Below are 12063 nucleotides of genomic sequence, written 5' to 3' on the forward strand. Positions count from 1 at the left end.
GGGGTGCCTGAATAGTTAATGACCTGCAGTTCCCGAAGCTGACAGATGGTGGAGACAGAGCTAAGGCCTCGTCTCACAAGAACTGGGACTGAGAGGCCGGGCTCAGAGAGCAAAGCCTGAGATTGAATGTGTTCTCTCTTGAGTCTTCTTTTCATACACAGAGATTCTTAGAAAACATTTTACACTTCATCTAGTTCATCATATAGTTCACTATTCTATGATAACAGGTACTTATGCAAGCCACTGTGGATTTGTAATCTGTCACGGTGAGGAAATTTAGGCTTAAATCTTTGAAGGTTATTTTTTAGTTTGCTTATTTAAAAAAATTCTTTCCATGTGTAACTATATTCTGTCACAATCTCAAACTGAACTCTGTGGAACAAGAAATGAATGACTAGGATTCTTTACTAAGAAAACATGCTGTTTACTAATTACCCATTAGACATGTTAGCATTCATTAGTTAAGAATTAATTAGAATCCCAGCAGTCCGGAGGCTGGGATTAGGAGGATCAAGCTAATCTGTATCATATAACTACTGCATCAAAAAGTGCTAATGGGGCACAGCTAATTTAAGTAAATGATGAATCAAGATCTTGAAGATTTATCACAGAGTACAAATCGAAACAGCCTATTTCAGATACTTCTATCTAATTTATATGAATATAATTTCATTGGGAAACCATTAATTTTGTTATAGATCACTTAATGCATTGTGAAACATCTCAACTATTTTGTCAATTAAAAAATTTTATAACCATAGGGGAAAATGTCATAACTATATACTTCCCAATATTTTCAAAGTTTGCTAAAAGTACAGTTTCAAAATGAAATCAACACATGTTTTTGAGGGGATATTTTATTCTTATTTATTTGCAATCCTGGGATTACGGTGAAAGGCACAGATTCCAATTCAGTGGAAGACTTCTTTAAAGTTCCAAACTATATCTAAAAATCTGTAGTACTTTGAAAGCAAGGCATACAGACTTTCCCATCTTTTTTAGCATAACAATACTCATTTATTTTGAGACTGCATCATCCATGTAATATTTTTCCATAATGAACTATAAAATTCTGCACCACCTCTCTTCCAACCCATTACATTTTAATTTTATTTTAAAAATGTCTGGCAATAAAATCTGGACAACCATAAGAGAAAGCATATTCAGATGTCTTCAATAGCTTTGAAACAAACAAGAAGAAGAAGAAAAAACAAAGAAGTAGCTGCTCCAATAAGTGACTATGGCATAAGAAAAAGCATCTCCCATAATAGACACAGCAAGATTTAAACAAAAGACACACATAATAAAAATGTAAATGAGTTTGCTTTCCTAAAACTATAACTTTAAAGTCTTTTGTTGTAAGTTATCCTGAAACTTTCTTACAAGGTAATCACTGTTTGCATAGAGATTTAAACCCAAGTGTTCAATAGCATTCAACGCCTGCACAGTCCCCGGGTGACAGGCATGCAAAGCCACGTTAATGTTCAGAATATGAATTGCCTCTGGGTGGCTCTTCCACCAAGCAGAAAACCAACTGTGTGGATATCCGAACGCCTGATGGACTCCATGCAGCTCCCAGCCTGCAAACGTCACCACTTTGACATGTGATGGGGCTCCTCACTACACTGGCAGCAGGGACACTGGGAAATGCCACAAAGGCAGCCAGGCCCCCCTCCTCCTTCGCCTTGCACGTTGCCACCCCCTGGTGCTGCCTATCCACCATCTCCCCAGCTTGCCTAGTTACAGGGAAATAGCACTTCACACACACACCCAGAGAATTGTGGGTGGAGGAGTCCAGCTGCCTCCCCGATCCAGCCTCCATAATGAATTGACCTGAACGATGAGGGGCACACAAACAGTATGATATGCATTATTCCTGTCAATAAAATGTCCCCATGTGTTGTGCTCTTTGTCAAGAATGTACTGTGGCTTTTCTTCTAGCAATTTCTATTTAGCTCTCCTCTCTCTCTCTCTCTCTCTCTCTCTCTCTCTCTCTCTCTCTCTCTCTCTCTCTGCTATTATAAGTGTGTAATAAAATACAGAAAACTATATGATAGCTCTTTTTGTATGGCTTTGTCTTGGTATTGAATATTTAAATCCTTGGCTCCCTGCTTAGAAATATGGGATTTCCCATCTTTCAGGAACCTTCTTCCAGAGATACTGACACCCACAAAGCTGATGTTGATTACAAGGTAGAATATGAGAGACTGCTTCAAGTCATTTCAGGACTAGAAGAAGAAGTCCAACTCAATGCCAAAGAGAATTCGGTATTAGGTAACATTTTAAAAATCATTTGTTTCTAGAGAAAACTTAGGTGCTCAGCACAATTTGTTGTTGTGTTTGTCTTTGGCACACACACATAAATATATGTGTACCTATATGTATATACATATGTGTGTGTGTGGTTATTGATTTTTAAAGTGCTGTATTTGGCAACCATCTTTGATTTTGTCTAAGAAAGCAGTTCTTGATGGGGCAAAGAATTTGTCTGTAGTGACACTCTTGTTAACTTGGGTGTTTTGTTGTTGTTTGTTTGTTTTCTGTCAAACATTGGCCTTCCCAAAACAACATACCAACCACTATTCTACTTCCCCTAGAAATATTCCAAACAGGTAGAAACTTTCCCTGGTTTACTTAACATGCTTAACTGATTATCTAAATGGTAACGTTTAAATCCTTAAGCACATGCTTTGTATGTGCTTTATAGAGAAACTGAGTTAGCACCTCATAAAAGAAATGCTAGCCATTATTGTTTATTTATTTCTAATTTTCTATGTGAGTTTTAAATATCAATTCTCATTGTACACTTTCTACCCATTTGGTTCATCCCATAAACGATCAGTAAATGTTACATTTTGAGTGCCAAAGTACCGTCATTGTTAAGTACTTTTTCACTGAAGTGTAGATTTTGTATTTATGTTCATGATCTGTAAGATTGCCCTTCATCTCTGGTATAAAAGGCAATGAGAAAGAAAAAGATCAATGAAAGTTAGTAAAGCATTGGTAAATGAGATATAATATATCTTTGAATATAAAATTAGACTCAGTGGTTCTCTATCTCTTCCATAGTGGAAGGTTGTGCTACTTTCCTAACGTACCACCTGCTAAATAAAGCACTTTGGATAGGCTGTGACTAATAGCAAAAAAATCTTCTCTGCTCATCCTCATGAAAAGCTCCCAGCCCTCAGCCACACTTGGATCTTGAACTTACTTCTTAATCCCTATGGGACCAGCCGGTGGAACAGCAGGAAGAAGGCAATGAATGTCAAGGGCAGTTGTGAAGGTCACAGTCCCGCTAGGACTTGCGTCCACCATGCCTGCCACTGGCTCCCCTGCCTGCCCCCGAAGCAGGCAATATGAATACTGCAGCATACGCATGTAATTTCATGGTTGGCCTCTCTCTCCTTTTGTTTCCAGAAGATGAAATTTTAAGTCTGAAAGAGTTTGCAGATCAGGATCAGAGAACTATTCAGAAGGTATGGTAACATTTTAACATTGATAAATGACTTTTTAAGTTGAAATATCAGCCTCATGGGTGCCGTGACACTGAGGCCAGATTGTATGTCTAAGGATGTAAAAGTTGATTTATTGTGTATTTGATTGTGTACTTCCTTGGTATTTGCGGGGAGAGTATCTAGTCATGGCTAAGATATCTGTATTCAGAATTCAATGGTCTAGCCAAGTGCCGGTGGCTCATGCCTAAAACCCTAGCTACTCAAGGCTGAGATTTCAGGATGGTAGTTTGAAGCCAAGCTGGTCAGGAAATTCATGAGACTCCTACCTCCAATAAACTACTCTGAAAAGGCTGGAAGTGGCACCATGGCACAAATGGTAGAGTGTTAGCTTTGAGCACAAAGAGGCTCCAGGACAGCAACCAAGCCCTGAGTTCAAGCACCAGGACTGGCATTACTACTGCTGCTAGTAATAATAGTAATAATTCATTGGTCTATAGATGCTTCTTTTACTTGGAATAATTGAGCATCTACTGTGATTGAAAGGATTTGAAGAGCTACTGGGCATAGGAAAGTTTCAACAGGTGTTTGCAGTGGTGAGAAAATTCCATTATTTAGAATGAAAAGTCTTATCTTCAGATGTTGGTTGGTGCTCATTTTTCTGCATAGGGATGAGTTAGGCTCAAGGCCATCAGATTAATCATGAGTGAGAACAGGGACTTCTTTATCAAGATTTCCTAGTGCAGCTAAGGCAAGAGGACTACACCAGTTCCTGCTTCCTGCGGGTGAAACTCACCACTTCTGGCTTTGACTCTCTGAGCTCTGTCCCGTTCCCCACCACCACCACCCCGTGTGGCTTTACTGTTTACCATTAGTCTTCCAGACCATACTGTAAGGTACAGGAAGATGAAACTGCACTGTCTCAGCCTCTGGTTCTAGTCCTCTTGCCTGACACCCTGAAACTTTCTCTTGGTGTGATGAATAAGATGGGGGTCTATTTGGAGTTCAAAAAATATATAGATGCCAGAGCAAGTTCATATTCTCAAATTATTCCAAATAAACATTGTTTTCCAGTAAAACTGAACCAATTATTAATTTTTAGATTAATATTGTCCAAAATATAAAAGTTCCTCTAGGTAGGTGTAGTGGCTTGAGCCTATAGTCCTAGTTATTTGGGAGGTAGAAGCTAGGGAATTAAGGCCAAGTCACCCTACAAAAAAAAATAATGTCATGAACCCCATCTCAACCAATGGCTGGCTGATGTGGGGTGTGCTATCTTTAGACAAAGCACAAACAGGAGAATCACAGTCTAAATTCTTGGCACCAACCTCTAAGGTCAAAAATAAAATGTCAGCTTTCTAATTTTACTGAACCTACCAGGGAAACATTGCTAGTTTATTTTAAAGGCTTCTAAAGCTTATTTTATCTCTATGACCACTGATGAAAGTGGGTTCCATATGTGTCCTAATCTGTGAGAGTACAACAAGGAACTAAGGAAAAAACAAAAAATCTCACTGTAAGTTGCCAGTGAGAAAGAAACTTGCCATATGCGTGGCTGATCACACCATCTACAAGCAAACATGTCACTCATGGGCTTTTCAGATCTGCACTGCCTCTAAGTGTCCCTTGGCCACACTTGGCTGCTGAACGCTTGAAATGTGGCCAGTACAACTGAATTTTTATTTTAAAGTTAAATAGAAAAACCCCTGTATGTTTCCATAAAGGAAAACTCTTGCTGTGCATTTTCAATACTTTGGATATGTAAACCTCCCAAGTCTTTTATCTGTCAAGATTTTTTTTTTGACATTTCATCTTTTCTGAAACAACAGATGAAAATGTACCACTTAAACTAAAACATGTTTTTAGGGAAAATTACACACTGGGTTTCTAAGACTTGATATAAAAAGTGTGAGCTGTTTCCCTGTTGATTTATAATATTGATTGTACCTTGAAATGATATTTTAGAAACATACTGGGATAAATAAAATGTGTTATTAGGATAACTTTTGTAACTTGTGTGTGTGTGTGTGTGTGTGTGTGCACGAAAGCCAGTCCATTGGCTTCAACTCAGGGCCTGGGTGCAGCCCCTGAGCTTCTTGTTGCTCAAGGATAGCAGTCTACCACTTGAGCCACAGCTCCACTTCCAGATTCTTTTTGTAATTTAGTAGAGATAAGTCTCATGGACTTCCCTGTCTGGGCTGGCTTCAAACCATGATCCTCAGAACTCAGCCTCCCTAGGAGCTAGGATTACACACTTGAGCCACCAGTGCCTGGTTAACCTGATCATTTTTTTTTTCAAATCCTATCATTTTTCTTTATATGTACTGAAATTCCAAACAGACACGAAATATAGCAATATTTTTGTAATGATCAGAACGATGCTAAAAGCCTGAGTTCCTGCTCCCTATCTCCCACTGTGGCCCCTTGGGTCAGTCTCTTACCCTCTTTCCTGTCTATCCAAGGCTTACTATGTGTAGAATGAAATACTGATTATAGCGAAGAGGTTGGTCATGGAAAGCAGATTGGATGTTGGTGAACAAAGGAAAGTAGATATTTGCTTATTGGGTCTGACTGTCCGTCACTAAATCCAGCAAGGTTTCTGAGGTGCTGTTCAGTGCTGGGCACTGAGCTAATGCTGGAAGAATGAAGTGTTTGTACACATAGATGGCTCGTGCTGTGAAGAGTGTCACATCTCGAGGGACAGACACTGTGCAACCATGAGACATAGGACCTGTATGAGAAGTGTGAACCAAAGGAAAAGCTGGCTGGCTTCATCTGGAAGGTTCTAGAAAGCCTTCACAAACACAAAGCCTTCTCACTCTCTCCTCTTGGGGAGCTCCATTAGAATGGATTGTTCCAGAAGAGCAAAAGAAATGGCTCCCCAGTGTGACTGTCAAAGTATGAAGTGGGTTTGGAACGTATTGTAATCTAGTCTGGCTGAAGAGTGAAATGAGGAGACTAGAAGTTGCGGGGGGGCAAGTGAAATGGGAATCAGAAGACAATTGAAGAGGATGGGGGATGGGACAAAAAGAAGAAAATGAGGGCAGAGAGAAGGGTAAGCAGGAGACACAATAGAAAAGGGCAATACAGGAGCTTTGGGAGAAGCCATACCTTCCTCCCCACTTTTGAAGGGTCCTAGGCATGATCAAAAACAAGTTGAAGGAAGTGGAAGTGTGGCTTAAATGGTAAAGCATCAGCTTGGAACAGAATAAGTCAAGAGAGAGTATGAAGCCCTGAGCTCAAGCCCTATTACCAGCACAGGAAAGAAAGGAACAAAGGAAGGGAGGGAGGGACTGAACTGTGGAAAGCTGACCTCTAACCATCTGTCAGTTAACTTTTGTGTTTTGATTTCAACAATCTACCAGCAAAGCATGTATGTCTTCCAGCAACTTTCACACTGCAAACCATTCTCCTGATTTTCACTGGAGGAGGAAACAGAGCAGAGTTAAGTTTCCATTAGAGGTGTGAAGCCTGGAGAGTTGCTGGGCCCACAGAAGGCAGGCCCAGCTGGGATGGAACACCATCACAGAGGGCAATGAGGCTCTGAGCTGACTCCTAGGGGGTTACAGTTAGCCAGGAAAGGACCAAGGGACAGGTGGGCAAAGTGTCTTGAGTACTGCAAAAAGGCATCTGCTGCAGGGGAAGGTGTGTGGTTTGCTCTAGCTGGAGGGGCCATGAGAGCTAGGGTGGCAAGGGTCAGACTCAAGCAGGGAGGATTCTTACTCAGGCCAGGGGGTGAAGCTAATTTCTGAGTGCATTGAAGAGCCTTGGTCATTGCTGTTGGGTCAGACTGGCATCTCAGTAAGCAAGTAAATGGGAGGGAGGCAAATGTAAAGCCAGAGAACAATTAAGAGGTCAGTGGAATAAACCAGGAAATGATGACTAACGAAAACAACAAAGAACATCGACAGTGAGATATTGGTTATATTAATAAATGAGGAATTGAGTTGAATGGGTGTCTAACTCAAAGGTTTAGTTTTCCCAATATAAATATTGTATGAAAATAATAATTATTTAAACTACTAAGGGAAGTTGCATGGAAATATATGCTTTTGATGAATGTGGCTTGATTATGTCCATAAATATAGCATAAAAAGCTAAAAGAAGCGAATGAAGCCTATAAAACAAAGCTAGGTGCCAGTGGCTCAGGCCTGTAATCCTAGCTACTGAGGAGGCTGAGTTCTGAGGAGTGAGGTTGGAAACCAGCCTAGGCAGAAAAAAGGATGTGAGACCCTTATCTTCAATTAATTAGCCACATGTGGAGCTGTGGCTCAAGTGGTTGAGTATCAGCCTTGTGTGGAAAAGTGAAGTGACAGTGCTCAGGCCCTCGGTTTAAGACCTATACTGATACACACACACACACACACACACACACACACACGCGTAAAATTTTTCTTTGTGACAAAGATTTTATTAGGTGTTGATGCTTGAATTTGGAAGGTAATGAGAGGAAGCCTGTAAATATGTTGGCATTTTCTGAGTGTATTTGTTTACCTGTATAATATTCTCATGATAACATAACAATCAATAGAAAATTCATTTTTCCTTTGACCACATTGATATCCTTTTATCTTTGTCATATTAAAATGTTTGTAAATCAAATTTTGGAAGGGGAAATTTAAGCTATTCTCTTCTGATCTTTCACAAAATTTATTCTCTTTTCCAGTTAATAGATACTAGAGACAGATTGCTAGCTGAACTTGATGCTGAAAAAATACTAGTTCAAGAAATGGTAAGATTATTTACTTTTCTCTCTCTTAATTTCTTAAGAATTTAATGATAAAAGTATTTGCATTTTATATGTAACTTTATTTGTAACATTACTGTAAATGATTCGTTTTCACCTTTATCAAAAATCTAAGTGCATGCATAATTCTAAATATTTTAAAGCCATTTTTAAGAAGATACTTTGAATGGTAGTGTCATAAATATTTTTATCAGATAAGAGACTCTTACATAAGAACTAGTATTATCATTGAAAACAGTGTATAAAATATGTTCATTTTATTCTGGAGATTGCAAACCAAAAACAAATATGCGAGGCTAACATTTCGATGGATTTGCTGATCTTAGTGACAACTTGCCATAAGTTACAACAACAAAGGAACAAGTGCCTAGCTAGATATTTTGGCAGTCTGTGTTAGTCTCATAAGACAACACTGCCTTTTTATGCTCTTTTAAGAGAACTTTCCAGACGGCTGGTCTTTTATTTTATCTGTTGACTCCCCACCCCCGAGCCCCCCACCTTACCAGACTCATGGTGCTGTATCTTGGCGTTCAGCTGACCACTGCTAGTCTGTCTTTGTTACAGTAAACTGACTGTGTTTATTATAATACAAAAAATAAAACACAGCTTGACTTGCGTCCTAAATGTGCTTGAAAAGAATATGATACTGTTTGGAAGAGAAAAGGTTGCTCGCAGGAAATCCACAGCACTTCAGATATTGAAACATTTGCCTTTTTCCAGCTTGTCATTCCCTGTGCCAAGTCAAGACTGTTCCCTTAACTGGGTTTTGTTACTCTGAGCACCCTGTGTTTTGGGTCCCTTGTCATAGAAATTAATGCAAAACAATGCTCCTGGATTACAATAAAGCCTTCTATGAAACCAACTTGGGAATGCAAGCTGGGGAGGAAGGGAGGAAGAAAAGAAAACAATTGTGGCTCCCCTATTCACATCCACTATGTGTTAACAAATGTGTTATTTTGAGCCTGTTACTTTTAAATACCTGGCATATAAAAATAGTCCTTATAATTTCAGTCTACTTGATGTTTCTTCTCTTACCCATCCTCCACTCAGCTCGGTCAGTCCTCTAAGCTCCAGGTCCTGCTTTCAAAACAAATAATTAAATGTATATATTGTCATGAATATGGAAGTGCTTTTTTTCTTTTAAGGAGTGAGAAGTGATTGTATATTGTTAGTTTGTTAGGAGCATAGAGAAGAAATAAAATGACCCAATCAGTGAATGTGTGCCTACATATTAGCAGACCCCATGTTCCTATGAATTACATTATTTTTTTAAGTAAGCATTTAATTGTAAGCATTTCACTGGTGCTGTTGTACTGCCCACCAGGAACCAATCACATTTTATTTTGTCATTTAGAAGTTTACTGAGTTCCAAACAAATGTGTTACCAAACCACAAGAGCCTGCTTCATGAGCCACACCCAGCACAGAAGCTTTTGGGGTGCTTAAAACTAGTTTGGGAGTTTATATTTAAAAAAAAAAAGTAAGATTAAGGCTCTCCTTGTAATGGAAGTTTCCATGGTACACATGCTTTGGGACTCTGGAGGTTCAATTTCCAATCCCTTCTCCTCCTAGGTTTTGTGCTATGCCCTGGGAAGACCATTTGAGATCCTTTGTTATATGTTGTACTGCTATTTTATGTAAACTACCATTTGTGATTGTGCAGGAGAGTAGGAGAAGGGAAAGGTGGCCATGACCACCATCATTTTGTATTCTTTCTGACAATGTTTTTATGTACTGGCTTTCCAGTACAGGTTATTTTTGGCCTATTAAGAGTCTCATGTAGCCTAGTTACTAGTGGCTTACATCTGTACCCTTACCTATCAGGAGGTTGAGATCTGAGGATCGTAGTTCAAAGCCAACCTGAGCAGGAAAGTCTATGAGACTCTTATCATCAATTAACCAGAAAAAGAGAAAGCTAGAAGTGGAGTTGTGGCTTACATGGAGTGCCAGATTTAAGAGAAAAAAAGCTAGGGGATAATGCTCAAGCCCTGAGTTCAAGCCCAAGTACTGGCACAGATTAATTAATTAAGTAAGTAAATAGTTTTATGTAAAAAGCCAGAGTTGGCATCAAAAAGATAAGATTGGTAAATATAAGGAAGCATTAAAATATGTTAGATTTATTCATTACTGTAACAAATAACTTGAGAAAGTCAACTTATGAGAGGAAAGATTTATTTCGGCTCTGAATTTTGAGAGGTTTCAGTCCATGGTGAGAACAGAGCATTTGGTGAAATAGAGCTGCTTACTTCTTAGTAGCCAGGAAGCAGAGAGATATAAAGGGGGCTTGAATAAGATGTAGCCCCCAAGGGCCCAACTATAGTCCCATCTCAGAAAGTTTCTACCACCTCCTAATAATGCTTTCCAATTATAAATCCATCAATGAGTCAATCCATTGATTAGCACAGAGCCCTTGTAATCCAATCACTGGGTAAATCCAGAGTGAACCAAGCCTTAGTTAACAGGATGAACCCTTCATATCCAAATTCTGGGTAACTGTGTCCTTAGACTGGCTTCTGGGGAAACATAGGACATAATTTCTCATCTTCCCATGATTCCTAGGCTAAGTGGGTTTTTACTATTATTATTTTTATTGCTATTATCAAAGTGATGTACAGAGGGGTCGCAGTTACATAAGTCAAGTAAGGAGTACATTTCTTTTCGGACAGTGTCATCCCTTCCCTTGCTCTTTCCCAGTTTTTCCCTCCCATTCCTACCCATACATTGTATAGTTCATTTTCAACATGCTGTTTAGTGAGCACTACTGCTGCATTTTTTTCACTTATTTTTAAAGCTAAAAAGAGGAAGCGAAGGTCCTTGTTAGATCTCTATTAGGATTAAACTTATTCCCTCACCTAGTTTCCATCTTCTTATGAAAATATCCCAGTGCATATGGTGTTTTTGGAGAATCCAGACTTGAGATAGAAAGGAGCCCTAGAGATTATTCTAGCTCTGTTTGGGGGCACACAGCACTGTCACCCCTGCTTGCTTCCATAGCTGGGTTCCCAATGACAGAGTTCCTTTCAAGACATGCTTCAAGTCTATCCATTCCTATTACATATCATTCGGCAGTGTTTGAGGGTCTAGCTGTGAATCTGTTGCTGTGGTCATCTGGGTAAAACTACACTGACATTGAAGTTCTTGGAAGGATGGCTGTTAATCAAGATGACAAAATAGTGGTTGAGTATGACTGCATTCCTGTACACCTTGCCAAATGCAGGAATCCGTTCTACTGCCAATGTGGTCCCTGGTTCACTGGCCCCTGACTCTAGGCCAGTCACATGTGTTTCAAGAGGTTCAGAATACCTGGTAGCCCTGTCCAGCCTTTCCCATGTACTTAAAAAGCCAAGGATACAGAGGGCAAGTCTTGTGAAAGAAAGTGCTCCCTTGAACAGGTGTTGTTTAAAAGATGTCAGCAGATAGAGTCGTCTCCTCCTGTCTTTCCTTCTTTCTTTTTCTTTTCTTTCTGTGCCACTACTGGGCTTGAACTTAGGACCCTTGCACTTTTGATTGCCTTTTTGATAAAAGGATAGCACTCTACCATTTGAGCCACACCTTCACTTTTTTTTTTTTTTTGCATTTTTCTGGTTACTTAGAGATAAGAATTTTATGACCTTTTCTGCCTGGGCTAGTTTCAAACTTTGATCCTCAGATCTTAGCCTCTTGAATATCTAGGACTACAGGCATGAGCCACCAGTACCTGGTTCTTAAGTACAGTTTCCTCTTGCTAAAGCACCCTCTCTTGGTTGGCACTGTAAGACCCTTTTTCAAAACAACAACAAAATGGTTGAGGTATATAAGGAAATTTAATGTAGATGGGTTTTATTTATTGATATTTACTGTATGTGAAATTAAAACAGAATCTAGT

At 39.4% G+C, this 12063-nt stretch overlaps 1 protein-coding gene across 1 annotated transcript in view; it reads left to right on the top strand.

The window, feature by feature from the left end:
- The window catches only part of C18H10orf67 (chromosome 18 C10orf67 homolog), a 66455-nt gene that overhangs the window by 16648 nt on the left and 37744 nt on the right, over positions 1-12063 (top strand). Inside the window, exons 7-9 of the mRNA XM_048367606.1 lie at positions 2142-2274; positions 3418-3476; positions 8119-8184. Coding sequence (XP_048223563.1) covers positions 2142-2274; positions 3418-3476; positions 8119-8184 — 258 coding nt within the window. The remainder of the gene's footprint in view (positions 1-2141; positions 2275-3417; positions 3477-8118; positions 8185-12063) is intronic.

This window comes from Perognathus longimembris, chromosome 18 (assembly GCF_023159225.1).
Source record: "Perognathus longimembris pacificus isolate PPM17 chromosome 18, ASM2315922v1, whole genome shotgun sequence".
Lineage (NCBI taxonomy): Eukaryota > Metazoa > Chordata > Mammalia > Rodentia > Heteromyidae > Perognathus > Perognathus longimembris.